Source organism: Egretta garzetta, unplaced genomic scaffold (genome assembly GCF_000687185.1).
Source record: "Egretta garzetta isolate BGI_Z169 unplaced genomic scaffold, ASM68718v1 scaffold270, whole genome shotgun sequence".
NCBI classification, from domain to species: domain Eukaryota; kingdom Metazoa; phylum Chordata; class Aves; order Pelecaniformes; family Ardeidae; genus Egretta; species Egretta garzetta.
In genome coordinates, this window is record NW_009258274.1 from 115595 (window position 1) to 133156 (window position 17562).

General features: G+C 43.4%; 1 protein-coding gene across 4 annotated transcripts in view; it reads right to left on the minus strand.

The window, feature by feature from the left end:
• GRIA1 (glutamate ionotropic receptor AMPA type subunit 1) overlaps window positions 1-17562 on the minus strand; it is a 126595-nt gene that overhangs the window by 20718 nt on the left and 88315 nt on the right. For all 4 annotated transcript variants that reach the window (XM_009635306.2, XM_035890824.1, XM_009635299.2 and 1 more), the window contains 2 exons: window positions 16755-16961; window positions 15251-15621 (listed from right to left, as the gene is read on the minus strand). In XM_009635306.2, the coding sequence (XP_009633601.1) occupies window positions 15251-15621; window positions 16755-16961 (578 nt within the window). The remainder of the gene's footprint in view (window positions 1-15250; window positions 15622-16754; window positions 16962-17562) is intronic.

A 17562-nucleotide genomic window follows, 5' to 3' on the forward strand; every position in this document is an offset into this window, starting at 1 on the left:
CAGTACTCTAGGTGAGGTCTCACCAGAGCAGAGTAGAGGGGCAGAATCACCTCCCTCGACCTGCTGGCCACACTTCTCCCGATGCAGCCCAGAGTACGGTTGGCCTTCTGGGCTGCCAGCACACATTGCTGGCTCATGTCCAGCTTTTCATCCACCAGCACCCCCAAGTCCCTCTCGGCAGGGCTGCTCTCAATCCTTTCTTCCCCCAGCCTGTATTGATACTGGGGGTTACCCCGACCCAGGTACATGACCTTGCACTTGGCCTTGTTGAACCTCATGAGATTCACACAGGCCCACCTCTCCAGCTTGTCCAGGTCTCTCTGGATGACATCCCATCCTTCTGGTGTGTCAACTGCACCACTCAGTTTGGTGTCATCCGCAAACTTGGTGAGGGTGCACTCGATAAAATATAATAATAAGTCATGATGAAACATCACACAAGCAGATGTGATCCCATCTGACATTGCTAGGGCTCAATAGCAGCGAGCACAGGTTAAACAGGACAAGCTGGGTTTCTCTGGATAACCATATTGCCTATCTAGATTTTGGGTCAGTGCCTGTTCCTGCTTACCAGAAGCAAGTGGTTGGAAAGACAATATCCATTACCAACCTGTTCTGTTCCTTCTGTAGACCAAGTGGGAGAGCAGCAGTGCTGCCATCACGGGACATATTTGCAAAAGTGCCTTTGTAATTTAGGAGATAATGTTCCATTTCTAGAAGTGACTTCAATACTTGAGAGCTAAAAGCCTTGTCGAAAGCCAGTGGGACTTAAAGAGTTATGTTTATGCTTTAGTAAAAGCAGTCATGGAGGAGTAGACATACCTTGTACTTTTAAGTCACTTTGAGATTTTGAAAATCTCACTCTGCTGTAGATAACAGAAAATGACCTTCCACTTGACTAACAAATGTTCTGCAGCTCGAGCCCTAGCAAATTCATTTCTCTTCACTAATGGGCAGTGTGGGGTTTAAATTCTCTTGCACTGAGAATTTACCTGTCCCCATACCCGTTCAAGCATAACATGAAGGCAATCATCTCTCTGCTGTGTGGAAACGAGTTAGTGACTCAGTCCTCTGCAGAGCTAAGGTGAGATGGAGCACACTGGTTAGTACTTTAAAGATATGCTAAGGTTTGGATGCTTGGATGTGTCTGTTTGACCTCTGGATTTATTCACATTCATTATCAGTGTAATACTTGCTAATAGCAGGATAAAAAAAAACAAACAAATAAACTAAGCAAGGATAACAGTGAAAGAAGCTTTAATGAATGGCTAATTCTGGGATGTGGAAAGGGATGGAATAGCTAGATAGACCAGATTATACATTTTTCAACCCATATTACTCCTTCTGCACCTACATTCTTCTTTCTTACACAATCCAAACTAAGATCTCTTCATTTTTTCTTCTAGCCCTACCTGTGCTGGCTAAAATCACCTGCCCCATCCACTCCCTGACTTGGGGTCCTGCCTGCCCCTGTAGAACAGCAGCAAGAATGGGGCTGTCCTTTCCAACATTACCCTTGCAGGAGTAATGCAAGGGTATTGCAAAAACCCTTCTGCCCTCACTATCCACTGTGCACAATCTACTTAAAATTAGAGCTGTCTGGAAACCAGAATTTCAGCACCGTGGAAAATTCTGAAATTATAAATGAGACCTTAATATTCTCAATGGGAATGAAAAGATAGCAGTCACAAACGTCCTCTAAAAGTAGCCTTCTGAAAAATGGTTGGTTTGGGTCTACCCAAAGCTTTGTATTTTTCTATTACTTAATGTTTTGTTTCTGGGAGGCTAAAAGGTGTAATTTTAACACGGTAAACAATTTTGTTTCTACTTTCTCATTACAAATAATTTTCTCTCAGCTTTTATAATACATTAAACCCTTACCTACCACATGTATAATTTAAAAGATAATTCTGGAATATGCTATTTTATATCTGTCTAAGGGAGAAACCTCAGATGACCAAGCTGAAATTAATAATTTTGATTTTCTCAATTAGATGACTTTTTTTTTTTACCTTTCCTTGCAAAAGCAATTGCATTTTGCCAGTAGAAAACAGAAAAGAATTGTAAGTTCCCTTTGTTCCCATGAAGTGATTTTTTTTATGTTCTAGCCGTAGCATTGATGGATTCTTCACAGAAAAAATAAAATCATGCAGCTATAATCTCTTATTTCTTAGAACAAAATGCAATTCTTGATCAAACAATTTGCTCTTTGATCTTATCCCTAATGGAAGGTAGGAAAAGCCAATAGCAGCTTTGCCATCTTCTTAGAAGAGCATCGTACGTTTTTGCGAAAAACATTAACAAGATCATCAGAAAATATACAAAGTAAACCTCATTGGAAAAATGTTCAAGCAGCAGCTCAGTTCTCTCCCACTTCTCCCTTCCCCCTTCCCAAATCCATTTCTTACGGAGAATTACACCTAAACTGACAGTGTTTTAATTAGAAGCGCAAATCTGGTATTCTAAAGCCATCGTTGCTTTGGGAGGATTTCCCAGATTTGCTGTTAAATTCAATTCTAATAAAGGCTCACTTAGTCAACTGACATATTTGTCACTGAATGAATTTATGCAAAACTGTTGAAAGAAAAGCTCTTATACGCTTGTTCTACTGATTGTGGGTCAAATCCACTTTTGGTCTTCTACCCACACAGATCCTCTGATCTCCGACACTACTCTGCTAATTTGATACTGACTCCAGATAATTTCATGGGTCTCTCTCTGAAGGTTGACTTAGTAGTGCATTAGTTGCAAACGTTTTGCTCCAGTTTTGCTCTTATTTTAAACAAATTTCCAACATTAAACTCTTTCCGTGTAAATGAGCTTTGCTTTTTCTCTGTGCCACAGACCATCTGGCACGATTGGTCTCAACATTTTATCTCCGACCCTGACTTGAACCCCGGATTTACTTGAAAAGTCTGTGAACAGTCATAGATAGAGGAACAAACATAGCGTGGGGTTGTGGAGCTGGGAACAGCTCTGGGTGCATCCATCATGCACATGCAAAGCTCTTACCTTCTTATGCTCTGCTATGCCATGGAGAGTTTTGAATGAGCTACCAAATGTTTGTCGTGAAATTGGAGTGATTGTAACGCATGTTTCTCTGTCCATGCTGTATTATTGATTTTCTTGCCTTTATTAGTTTGCATTTACTTATTATTGAATCCTACCTCCTGGTACAAGACCTACCAACCACTTGACTAGTTCAGGGCTGACCAAGTTAAAGCATGCAGAGCTTTGTATGTGTTTAGATAGAGGCTTGCTGAGAAAGACGTGGTCACTTGGGGCTGCTCAGCAGCTCTGGTGAAAGGCAAAGTCATCCCTCTTCTGCAGTTTTGCCAGCTTTTGCTACAAGGAAAAAATGGCTCTTGTCATGCCTTTGAGCAAAAAATTTTCCTGTAAAAAAGGCTCTTCACATATTTTTCTCACTTTGGTGACATTTGTTCGCTTTGCTGAGAAAAACTCACAAGGAGACAAGCATAAAATTTTGTCAGAAGCTTTCACTTGGAGCGCCCCAGGAAATTCATTACTCAGGAACTTCCTCAACCTCAGGTGGCCCCAAATTTAACAGCACTCATCCTTCTTTTTAAACAACGGCCTATAGCGCTCGTGTCCTTTGCTGTGTTGCTAGATTTCATATGCTCTCCCTCAGTCTCTTCTTCAAAGTCTGCTTGATGAAAAAGCTTTTTTCCTCTCAAAGATTTAATATATTTTTGATTATATGCTACCAGTTCTTCATTTTTCCAAGATCCTCTTTAGCCATCTACACGTGCTTACAATTTAGAGCTCCATTTCTGAGACTTCTGGGCAATGTTACAATAACCTAGTTCAGAGTTATTCCAGGGTGCCTTGCCTTGGTTCTTTTTGCTCTGGTTTTTTTGAATGTCTTTTGTCAATTTTACCAATCTGATGAGAGAAAGGCCTTTTCTGGGAGGTATTTTCTGTACTGGAAGATTTTCACTCTGAGCAATATTCCCAAATATTATTTTCCTTTTCTCTCACATTTCTGATTTAGAATCATAGAACCATTTAGGTTGGAAAAGACCTTTAAAATCATCAAGTCCAACCATTAACCTAGCACTGCCAAGTCCACCACTAAACCATGTCCCTAAGCCCCTTGTCTGCACATCTTTTAAATACCTCCAGGGATGGGGACTCAACCCCTTCCCTGGGCTGCCCGTTCCAATGCTTGACAACCCCTTCCATGAAGAATTTTTTCCTAATATCCAATCTAAACCTCCCCTGGTGCAACTTGAGGCCATTTCCTCTTGTCCTATCTCTTGTTACTTAGGAGAAGAGACCGACCCCTGCCTCACTACCCCCTCTTTTCAGGCAGTTGTAGGGAGCGATCAGGTCTCCCCTCAGCCTCCTCTTCTCCAGGCTGAACAATCCCAGGTCCCTCAGCCACTCCCCATAAGCCTTGGGCTCCAGACCCTACATCAGCTTTCTTGTCCTTCTCTGGACATGCTCCAGCCCCTCAATGTCCTTCTTGTAGTGAGGGGTCCAAAACAACACAGTATTCGAGGTGCAGCCTCACCAGTGCAGACTACAAGGGGATGATCACTGCCCTAGTCCTTCTGGCCACACCATTCCTGATACAACCCAGGATGCTGTTGGCCCCTCTTGGCCACCTGGGCACACTGCTGGCTCATATTCAGCCAGCTGTTGACCAACACTCCCAGGTCCTTTTCTGCCCGGCAGCTTTCCAGACACTCTTCCCTAAGCCTGTAGCGTTGCGTGGGGTTGTTGTGACGTGAGTGCAGGACCCAGCACTGAGCCTTGGTGAACCTCACACAGTTAGCCTCAGCCCATCGATCCAGTCTGTCCAGATCCCTCTGTAGAGCCTTCCTACCCTCAGGCAGATCAAAACTCCCACCCAACTTGATGTCATCTGCAAACTTGATGAGGGTGCGCTTGATCCCCTCATCCAGATCATTAATAGAGATATTAAACAGAACTGGCACCAGTACTGAGCCCTGGGGAACACCATTTGTGACCCGCCGTCAACTGGATTTAACTGCATTCACCACCACTCTTTGGGCCTGGCCATCCAGCCAGTTTTTTACCCAGCGAAGAGTATGCCTGTCTAAGCCATGAGCAGCCAGTTTCTCCAGGAGAATGCTGTGGGAAATGGTGTCAAAGGCTTTACTAAAGTCTGAGTAGACAACATCCACAGCCTTTCCCTCATCCACTAAGCAGGTCACCTTGTCATAGGAGGAGATCAGGTTACTCAAGCAGGACCTGCCTTTCATAAATCCATGCTGACTGGGCCTGATCACCTGGTTTTCCTGAATGTGCTGCGTGATGGCACTCAAGACGATCTGCTGCATAACCTTCCCCGGCCTGGATCCTCCTTCTGGCCCTTCTTGTAGGTAGGCATCGCATTGGCTAACCTCCAGTCAAACGGGACCTCCCCAGTTAGCCAAGACTGCTTATAAATGATGGAAAATGGCTTGGTGAGCACTTCTGCCAGCTCCCTCAGTGCCCTTGGATAGATCCTATCCACCCCCAGAGACTTCTCGTGTGTGTCTAAGTGGTGTAGCAGGTCTCTAACCATTTCCCCTTGGGGCTTCATTCTGCTCCCTGTCCCTGTCTTCCAGCTCAGGGGGCTGGAATTTAAAATGTGATCCCTCATCAAGAATGTACAAGTTACATTTTCTCTATTTTCACTTTTAAGCCTCTCTTTTTTTCTACAGGGCCATACTGTATCCCTTGTAGAAGTGGTGAGAAATGAGTCTGGTCTCCCCAGCCACTGTTGTTTAGGAGAGCTTTATGTGCACAGGAGTGTCTGTCTTTTAGCATTAAAACTCCCAAGCTGTGAAGGGAAAACATGTTCACTGTTTCTGCTGCCCTTACTTCACCTGCTAAGATCCATTTGGTGATTTTTTGGGGGTTTTTTTTGAAGGCTTTGGAAGAACTACTGAGATGAAAAGCTGCCCCCTCCCTCTGTTTGCCACTCTGCAGCCTGAGATCTTGCTTCTTATTGAGAACTTCAAGAAATGAGAGAGAAGAGAAAATTCCTCCTGTGGGAGAGCATCCTGTGTGCTTGACTACTGCGGCTGGGCCCTTGTGGAACTGTCTTCACATTTCACACCTATCCACAGCGTACAGGTACTTATTTTTACTGTTTTTCCCTTTCACCATATGAGGACTCATCTTCTCCCCTCTTCCTTTCTACTCCTCTGTTCACACATTTGCCTCCTATTACTTCTCATCAGACTGTGTTGGGAGGATTCATTAGTGTGTATAACACGCTTTGAAGTTGTCCAAATAACGGTGATGTAACACTTTTGCACTTCTATAGGCTCTTTTATCTGAAGATCAAAGTAGTAAGTTATGATTACCATGATTGGATTATTGCTGCTTAGCCTTTGGATCTAAGGGTAAGCAGCGACTCTTCTGGGTAGGCATTAGCCACAATTACTGGATGATTTTATTAAATAGATAGAATGCCATAAAGTATGCTACTGCTTAAAGAAAGGGGTACGTACATGAGCTGTATGCTGCTTCCTACCATTTGATGATATGAATCAGGTGTCCCCTAGCTGTCACTTAGTTCCTTTGATCCAAGTGAAAATGGAAGGGAGACCAAGACACCATCGTGGACGATTTCAGAGGTGACTCCATGCTCTGCCTCCTCCAACTCCAGACCACATCCAAGCACAGCAAAGCTTTTGCCCCTCTTTCTTAGCATGACCCACATTTTTCTTTTCCTACTTACTCAGCTTCATCAACCCTTTCACAATGAGCACGTCTGTCATATTTCAATAAATTTGTCTTCACCTGCTCACTGTTTTGGCATGTTACAATGGACATTGCTCGCTGTATGCATGCATTCCTGAACTACTTGTGAAAAGGCGGTATGGTGCTTCTGCAGTTACCAGGACAAGTAGTTGGGATGAAATCTGGGACAAAAGCAGAATATGTCCAATAAATCCCAAACTCCAGTGGAATAAGAGAAGTACTCTGAGCCCAGTGGAAGGCCATGAATGAGGTTTATGGCCAGCTCTGGGGATTAAACCAGCAAAGAGCAGCTGTGGATTCTCTGTGTGTTGTGAGCCAGAACCATCTGAATTGAGGAGTTCAATGCTCATTTGATTCTGTATCCAGCGTGCACATGATATCTTAGTGCTGATAAAAGTGATGTACGGTGTATGGCAGAGTTATTTAAGCAGGGCTTCCCTGTGAAAACATGCTCAGGGTTTTCCATCTTAGCTACAATATTTTTCTGGAGTGCCAACATTAATGCAGTGTGTGACGGGCAGCCTTGCAGAGGACACCACTTCAGGGAGATGGAGGTCATTCAGCTCCTCACAACCCTTATTCTTCGACAAAAACACTTGGCAATTGACCTAGCTATTAGGAAGACACAACCGTGCAGAGTCCTGACTGCAGCTCGGAGGATGTCAGCCCCCAGCTGAGCCGACTGCTTGGGGATAACAGGTTATCGAGAGGGAAGAAAATGAAAAGAGAAAGTGTGTTTCTTTTACTGACTGAAAACTGGCAAGTCGGAGTACAGTGTAATAGGGAGTCCCTGGAGCCTCAGAGGGTCTCCTGCCGGAGTCACGGAGAAGGCTATAAATCTCAGAGGCACCCCTATAAATCTTAGCACCACTCTTGATCCTGAGCCAGTGCATGGCACTAGAAATGCAAGCAGCACATGCCATTTCCACATCACAGATGTCCTAATAAAACTTCCCAATAGATTAAAAACCTAGGCAATGCACTTTTCTCCCTACTATTTTTAACTTTGTTTTCAATCAAAAATATGAGAAACATTTATTTAGTCCTGAAGAAAGAGATGGCAAATGTATTTTTAGCTTAATAAATCTGCTTTTGGATCAAGTATTTGACTTCTTATTTTTAAACACAGCTGGTAGAATGATTAGTAAATCTGTCACTCAATGGGGGGACTTTCAGCAAATTTCTTGCTGTCCCCCAGCAACCTCAATGGTAAAGGCTTGAAGTCAGAGCTGCGGCAGAATGACTAGATATGCCTGATGGGGAAACCGTCCCGAGGAAGTGGCCTACAGATCAGTGGAGGAAAGATTCATTACCTCTGCAGCATTTAGAAATTTTCAGATGGCAGAGCATGGAAATCCAAAAGATTCATTTTTCCTTTACAGATGAAATTGCATTTTCCCAACAGTATTCTCTCAGCCAGATATTTCTTTCCTCTGAGTCCTCTGTATCCTTCAGCATTCTTCCAAATGTAAAAGAGGATAGCAAGGATGACTGTTTTAAAAGAATTTCCATTTTCCTCTGGCTGCCACATTTTGGTTGCCATGGAAGTGCACAAGCTCCAAAGGGGACTATTTAGTTAGATATTGTGCAATTTGTCAAGCCGCTCCTCTGGTGAGTCACATTCCCTGGTTAAGTGCCTTTCAGAAATAAGTGTGGTCATCAGTTCCTGGTGATTTGCAAGTACTGCTGTTACCCTGTGACCTGAATTTCCTCTCCCTGGACATAATTAACTCTGCCAGGTAGAGATAATTGCAAAATCATTTGGTAAACTTTTAAAAGGAAAGAAGACTTTTCTAGAAGTTCAAATCCTAATTTTTGACTTTTATGCTTAAGGACCAACCTCAGCTCACCAGTTCAAGCAAACTGACAAAAATATATGGTCCTGAGCTTTGCCCCCATGGACAAGCCTCCAAGCCTCCTGGATTGACCCCACATTGGAGCAGGAGTAGCAGGGGTACTGAACCAACCTTGCTGCCAGGCTGGTTTGGCTGCCTTGTCCCCCAGCATGAGCTGCGGGTTGCACGTGCTCCCCAAGGAAAAAAGACAAACCGCTGCGTCCTTCATTGCAAAAATATGCCCTTTGCCTCAAGACTGCACAGTGAATCCAACTGGCAGTCAGCAACCTGGTCTGTAGGAGCAAGCACACCATCTCCCATGTCCCCAGAGAGGCTTTAGCCCTGCCAGCAAGCTCCACTCCATCACCCCCAGACCTTCCTGTGCAAACAGTGCGAGGTAAAAACCAAAAGCACAAATCTTTCCTCATTGCTTCTGAGCCTCCTGCCTTGGAAGACCTTGCACAGCTCTCCAGTGACTCTCCAGGACAAGCTAGGTCCCATTGAAGGTTATAATGGGTACCACAAGGATGGCACCAGAACTGTGCATCAGGCCAAAAAGACAGGCAGATGCTAGGGAGTGTCAGAGAATTTGCCTACTGAAATCAAGAGGAGTTGGCAAATAAACACCAAGGCTCAGCCTTCATTTCAGAAAGGAATTAAAAACCTTTTAATTGGTAAATGCAGCTGGTTCTAATTTCCCTAATTCTAAATTTTTATCAAAATAAGTAAGTACCCTGCAAACGTAAGGACAGAACAGAAATAATTCCCTTGAAACAACCCAAATCAAACCTCTCACTAAAAAAAAGAAAATTTTTGTCCTAAAAAAGTTTCTGATTTAGATCTTGTCTAAAACCAGATAAAATCTTTCAGTACTAGGAACATCTTGATGAAACTTAAAAGTGCTGCTTTTTTCAAGATCTCTAGAGGCTAGTTTAGGGAAAAAAAAAAAAACCTCAACAACTTGTGGAGTAATTTTGCTGTTATTTCCACCAGCTCTATGGCTGAAGCCTCCTGTGGTTTTTTCAACTGATCTAAAAAGAAATGTAAATAAACAGAAAAAAAAAAGCAGAAGAAAAGGTTCAACATTAATTACAGGTACATAACATATGCCGTACTTGCTCTTCCACAGACAAACCGCTATGATCGAGCGCAACAGAAAGCCTGCAATGAGTGCAGTGAAATACAAGCCCAGCCAGACGCTGTATAGATCAGCCAGAGCGCACTGTTTCCGTGTCACTAAAAACAAATATCAATGACCACAAGACGCTTATAAATAATAGAACATATCTATTGACTGGATAGCAGCCAGCATTTATCTCTCTCCTTCCCACCTCAGAGCATGTTCATTCATCATCTCTGTGAGCAACCCCCCTAAGCAGCGTGTTCCCCCCCAGCCGGGGGGTCCTTGCTCGGCACCGCGCCACTGCACCCTGCACTGGCTCCAGGTCTGGACTCTGCCGGCAAGTTAAGACCCGTTTAACTCTTTATCCCAAGAGAGCTGAAGGGTGGATTGCATCTTGAGCCACATCTCCTCGCATGCAGTAAACATCCGCAGTCTTTAGGGCACGCTGGTATGGACCAACTGACTCCCGGCAGTGCTCCCTTACGGCACTGTGCATGGACTTGCCGGCGCAGAAACTCCTGCTCACACATCCCTGCTGGTGCTCTCGACATGTCCCCTCTCAAGTCTGGCTCTCTCCCAGCCCCAGGCTGTGATGAAAGCTTCACTCATCATTTTACTTCCAGCCCAGGCTCACCAGCGCATCTCCAGCTCTGTTCTCAGTCATGCAGATTATAACGAGAAATTTCAAGCTGTGTTGTCCAGGTATCGTGACGTAATATCCTATCATGTCATGATATGACTATACATTTCCCTTCTATTTACGGCACGTTTTGATCTGAATCCAATACACACATGTTTTGTTTCCCCAGCACAGAATAAAGAGAGCCCCCATGAACCTGGGTTTATTTTTGAAGATGTCTGTTTAATTCTCCTCTGGCAGGGCACACAGAATGGCTGGATGTACTGGGTGATACCGTGTGATATTCATCCTCCTGTCAAACTCCAGTGGGGACAACACTACTATAGTTGCTCAGCTGAGAGAAACTGTGTATATTCTATCTCATGGTATCTTCACAGGAAGAATAAATGCCTTTCTGGAAGATATATTTTAGCCAAATATATTTAATTTTAGTCAAACATAAGTTTTCTGAATCACAGGAAGAGTAACTGGATTAAATTTAATAGTCTCCAACATACAGGAAGTCTGTTTTGGGCTCAAACCATATGAAGCAACACATTTTGAGATAACAAAAAACAGAAAATCAAGATAGGAAGCTGACAACAAAAATATCTCTGCTTTTTTATCCTTTTCACAACAATCACATAATTTATTTCGTAGAAAATGATGGGGCAGATGAAAAATTCCGATACTTTGTTTTGCTGCAGAGGAGGTCAGGAAGCCCAGATGTCCCCTCAGTCTCACACTCAAAGGCCTTGGGTCCATCCTGAGCGAGGAATGGCAGCAATGTGCTGGATGTTAGTGAGGTCCCACTCTCCACAGCTGCTACACACGGGGGTTATTTTAAGCTCTGAAGACAATTTATCAAATTACATTTCTGAAAAATGGTCTGACATGAGCCATATTTACTTCACATTTCTCTTGCTGCAGGCTCTTGCTATTGGCTGTAGGATATTTATTGCCTTTGATGCCTGCTCTGACAATCTCCTTTCTGGGTCTGTATTTCACATTTAATGAGTGCTTTTGCAATTTCGTGACTGTTTTCTGAAGTTAAGGTGGCACTTTGCAAAGCCTAATGGCTTATGGCCCGTTTCAGACTTCACTGATTTCTGCCCATTACTATGTACATGAAATTACTCGACAACTCCAAAATGTTGCTTCTTCCCCATTCTGCTGTGTATCAGCCAAGACTTTGAAAGCACAGACTTCAAGGGCAACGACAGGGACCATCTCATCTCAACCAGGACAAATTAGTCCATGTGGTAGTGAATGAATCAAAACCAGTGGGGCCACCGGTCAGTGATGGTGCAGAAGAGGGACCACACGCTCCAGTGGGAAATGTCCAAGAGCTCACAGCCTCCTTTGGTTGAAGCGATGTACCTACAATCGAGTCACTCGATTTATGGCTTAGGAGGGATGGAATCCTTCCTCATGCTCATGTTGCAGCATCCAAAGGCACAACACAGACTGCTGCCAGCTATGGCTGGGACTCTACATGACTGGTTACTCCCTGGCCTTTGTCACACTCATCTAGTCTACGCCTAGACATGAAGGCTTCAGAGCTTCAAGGACACCAGTCGACCTCATGCCCAGCAGCCTCACTCTTCAGAAGAAGAGGCTATGAGCACATAACCCATGGCTATGCTCTGTCTTGGCCATCCATGGGTCATCAAATTCACAGTGTATCTTCAAAGTGCTTGGTAGGTTGTGACCAGCATACTTAAAAGCCTGATTAAAGTTCTGGCTAGTAAGACTGTCCTTAAAAAGGATGCCACTTCCCTTCAAAAGCAAACTTTTGTCTCTGTGGGGGACCTAAGTTCCCTGGGGACTGGTCTGAGACTGAGGAATACACATTTACAAGAGCAAGGAGCCACTGTGAACCTCACCACCCGCTGTGCTGAGTGATGTGTCTGTGGTTTTGATCTTATGTTTTTTTAATGATAAATACATAGTGGCATATGCACTTAAAAAAAAAATGCTCTGGAAAAAAAAAAAAAAAAACCACAACCCAAAAAACCCCTCCAGACAAATTTCCCCTACTCCTTCCCAAAACAAAACTGAAATAAACAAACCAAAACCTCTACAAAAACAAAATACACCCCTGCACTTGCTCCTTTCTGCTGGGGAGAGAATGACAGAACAGATGTATAACAGAAGCTATTTATGTTGGTTAATACTTTACTGGGGAGATGCTGAGAGATTGTAGTGATAAGTTTAGAAGCAACCGTATAGGAAATATATTGGAATAGAGCAGATCCCCACCTGCCCACAATGTCGTTCTACCAAGCATTCATTTCTAAGTGATGTGTCACAGAAATCCTGCACTAGGTTCGTGTGAAAAATACATGTGAAACACAGAGCGCGCTCAGAGCCTTTCTGTACAACAACATCCTACGGAAATTCTCACTCTTCCGCTGCCTCCTTGCTTTCACATTTCACAGAAATGTCCCCCTCCACTTGCAACCATCACAAGGAACTGTACTCAGAGTGCTGGGAGTTATAATAATTCCCGCATTTCGTTTTTCAAATTTTCTCTTCTTGCAAATATTTGTAGTCAGAAAGTGCTGTTGTGCTCCATGGGAAAATATCCGTTTCAATGAAATTGTAATTTTCATTATCAGGATGATCAAATTAACAACATTAAAATAACAAAGACGGAATCATTCTCATTTCCCATTTCAAAGCAAAATAAAACAACACTTTGAAATGGTGATTCAAAGCACGAGCTAATCTTGTTATTTGGAGCAAACCCACTGATCTTCCCCCCAACGCTTTTTATTAAAGATGTTTCAGAATTTGCTGTTCCGCAAAGTCTCAACATTTCACCTCTCCATGCTCTTCCCTGGAACGCAGACTGGCTATTGAAATGTCCCCAAAGGAAGACATTCTCTTTCCTAAATAAGAATAATGAGAACAAGAATAACAATGAGAATGAAAATGGCAATAACCTGATCCTAATGCACAGGGCTGTGTTACAAGACAGTGATAAAGTTGAAATTCCCTCTGCTGAGAAGACTTTCTCAATGCTCCGGCTTGGATTCCTACTAATCAATGATCAGATGATAAAACCTATTCATAAAGGCTGTCACTATCAAAGTGCCATGAAGGCCCTTATTTCCCTGCTATCCCAAGCTCATTAATATTGGGACAAATTGCCATCCAGTAGCCAACAAGCTGGTGCCTGGCCTTCCCCTGCCATCCCGCAGGAGCTGTGCTGAGCCGTACAATGTTACCTCCGCTTGCCAATGGAGTTGTGCCTCCTTCTTGTCCCTTGAGCCTGGATGCCATCCCAGAATACGGGAAATTAACTTCTGCCTACTGTGTTCACCCACAAGACATGTATCTCTGCTGAAATTTCCCTTGAAGAGAAGGGAGACAAAGCCCAAAAAAGGAAGGATGGGGAAAAAAGAAAAAGGCCATCTGCCTTTATCAGAGCATCACTTCAGATACCACCATGGCATGTAAATGCAGAAAACGCATACATTCCTGTAAATTCATTCTCATGACTGGCAGTACCTCTGGTTTGAGTCAAACCTGGCCAAGAATGTTCTTAGCCTAAACTGGGACAAGCAACTTTCCTGGTCGAGAGCTTGAATGTAAAACCGAGGTGCGCGCAAGCGGTGCAGAGACACACTGTGCCTCTTGGAGCTGCGGAGAGGGCGAACGACGGCAGTGTCCTGCAGCATCGGGTGGCTTTGGTGCTTGACCTGTCCACGTGCTCTCCAACCATCCTCCCTCCAACCACCATACAGAGCAGACCTCTTCAGAATGATGGGTACGTATGATTCACATCCCAAGCCACAGCTCGTTAACCTCACAAACCCTAACTACCTCTACCCTGAACACAAAACACTGGAGGTGTCAAAAACCTCATCCCTGGCTTACCTCTGGTCTTGCCTTGGGTGAATATACACATAACACAAGAAAGATCCCTCAGCTATTACAGACATTACTTACTGGACATACAACTTGTGCAAATAGATAAGAAAATCTATTGGAGTCATGCTTGCAGCTCTTTAGTTCCTATGCTTTTATTTCTTTTTCTTTGCTTTTTGAATGCCTCTGTATAGACAAGATGTTGAGAAGTTATGTGTATCATGGGCTCCTGCAGTAGGCAAAATCTCTGTCATAAGACTTGTGGGAATACAGCTCTCAAAAATGAAGGGGGTATTCCCAGATATTATTTGAAAATAGGTCTCTGCTTGTGTCTCTATCACAGATTTACATCTTCTGCATTTCATGCAGTTTTTCAGACACCTTATATTGTGCTAGCTTTTCCAAGAAAAATTATCTAAAAGTAATCACAAGAGTCATTAATTTATACAGACAATAAATGTCTCCACTAAAAGACTCCTTTGGAACCCTTTTGGACTTTGGGTCCTATTGAACTTACAGGCAGCAGAACTACTGACTGAAATGGGAACCAGAAGGACAACTCGGTACTTCTCTGACCTTTCTAAAGACCAATAATACTTAAAGCCACTCAGTGTGCTCCACAATCTTTGGCACAGACCATATAACCTTTCACTGAGCACCTACTGTATTATTGCTCCCTACTTAACTGGAATTTTGTAGCTTCCCTATAATGCTAGAATGGCCTTTTTTTTCTAACAGCAACAAAATAAATGACTGGCAAAAATCGATTGTGAATGTGTGGCTTTAGAAAATCTTGTTTGCATTTCTGTAACTTCCCTCAAAAGAACTCCCCAGCATAAATTTAGAACGGTATTTTTATGGTCCAAAGTTTGAGGTCGCAAGTTCATGGATGTGAGACCTGTGAACCCTTGGATCCTTTCTGAATCTGTAACGGATTCAGGAAACTACACTATGGTTCAGGAAGGAAGGTCAAAGAAGAACCTGTTCAGCTCCAAAGCATGCAGAAAGATTAAGTTACATGAACTGGAAGAAGGTTCATTTGGGGAGGCAACCCACCTTGGAGAAATGTCACATCCTTGCTGCATGAAAGCTCCCAGGGAGAACCAGAGACTGTTGAATATACCAAACTCATTTGTCTGGTCATTGGCTGGCTGGTCTCGTCCTTCTTCAAACTCCTCAGTGTGCCACTCGTAAGGGCTGAAGCGACTCACCAGGAAGAGGACAACGCTCACTCCAATGTAGGCGAAAACAATGCACATCCATATCTCGTAAGCCAAAGGATCCAGAAAGGAAAAAACTCCTGGTTTGGACTTTTGAGGTTTTTTTATCATGATAGAGATACCTAAACTCATGAACGGTTTGGAAAAGTCTATAACTTCTTCTCGAACCAGAGTGATGGTTAATGGTGCCACAGCCACATCCGCCCTCTGAAAAGGAGAGACAGAAAAGAGGTTTGCATTCTGGGGATAAAATACATCTACTAACTCCAGCTGATGTTCCTTAGATCTCTGTTTACCCCCACTGTCTTCGGAAGAAATCAGACAAAAGCAATTGCAAGAGAAATGTTAAAAAGGAGCAGCCCATAATATTGGTGGTTTATTTCAATTTTATCCCTACTGATCACCAGTTCTGTTTTGAAATCACAGCGTTTTCTTTTTGCAGCCACCTAGCTCTTCTTGTCTGATTTATCCATTGATGTCACAGTCTGATGCAGATGATTGTCACTAAAAGAGCTTTATCATCCAGACATCAAAAGAGGCAAGGAAAGGCCAATCACCTGAAAAAGGATGCCAGGATGTTTACTTCCATCAGGAACTGTTTTTTGATTGCGTAACTGATTCAGGAGAAGAGGAAAAATGCTCCAGTGACACTGACGTGCACTCTGCACTTATTTTACAATTCATCTTGAAAATGGAAAGGGAAATGCATTGAAATGGCTGTCGGCATATACCGTGGAGCTACAAGCAGGAGACAGATCATCCCTCACTCCAACACAGTCACACAGAGCTGGGGCACAGCTGCTGAAAAAAAGTTCCCTACAAGGGAAAATTAGATCTCTCTGACTTAAACCACCACAGAATGCAAACTGCCAGAGTGAACCAGGTTTAGAAGTGTAGGGTGCAGGTGTATATCTGAGATGATGGAAACAAGTGGCTGGACAGAAAATTTTCACTGTTCACCAATCATATGCTAAGTGTTCAAAATCTTATCCTTCTTTCATCCTGCCATTAACATGCAAATATAAAATAGAGTAAAATTTGGAGATTCTACCCAGCACCCATGGGAAATTTTGACCTTTCAATACTTGTTCTTCTGAAAATGGAAAGAAAAAGAATCTTGGAACTATTGAAAGGAAACATTTTGACATTTCCATAGGCACAAAATGTACTGTCCTCCCTAAATTAAAATGTTTTACTTGGGCTGATTATTTGCATTACCAGAGCTGCACTCCTCAGGATAGCTCAGGCTGATGGAAGGCAGGGCCTCCTTTTTACTCTAGGGCTTGAATGTATTCTCAAGTACCAAGAGCTGAAGACAATAGAGGAGGTTGGAAACTCACCCCATAAACGAGTTCTCCCACCATTCCATTCCACGTTTTGGTGTCAGGGTCCCGGGCTCCGTATTTCCCATCTCTGACAATCTCCAGCCTGTAGTGGTAGCCAACATGCTTCGCGATCTCAGCAGCGAGCTCCACACAGTAGCCTTCATACCTCTCATTGCCTTCAAACTGGTTGGCATTCTTCTTGAGCATCACATATGGGTCTTCCTGGCACAGAGAAGACCAATATTGAGCCATGCTCCACATTCACATCAGGGGCTCAGACTAGAGCCCAGTGTGCAGCTTCTGGCGCCCTCGCAAAGCTTGAGCTTTGTGTTCCTGCACCAAAGGGCACAGTCAACACACAATGGGCTTAATTTTAGAAGGTATGAAGTGTGGGTTTTATTGTGGCATTTTCTATTTATTCATGCACAATCTGTGTGCAAATTCTGCAGTGATGGACCTGAGGGGAATGGAGTAGCTGGGGGAATTTGGGCAACAAACCTTTCAGTGCAGTTCTGCAAGGCATATTTAGTGCATCTGAGCTGTGAATTTTTAAAGGCATGTCGGCCTACGTGGGCACAGGCAGAATGAAATCTGCTGGACAGGAGAGAGCCTTAAGATGTTTAGCTCAGTTTGGGTATTGTGTCTTCTCTGTAGACTCACAGTAAGCATTCAACAAACAAGTTAGTAAAATTTCATGTTACTGCAGGGTAAGGGTATACAATGACACAATACATGATACCATACATTATGGGGTACCTATTACTCCTTCATGATTATAGTGGAGATTTGTTTTTAAAGCTATGATTCAGCCTCTCTGCACAAT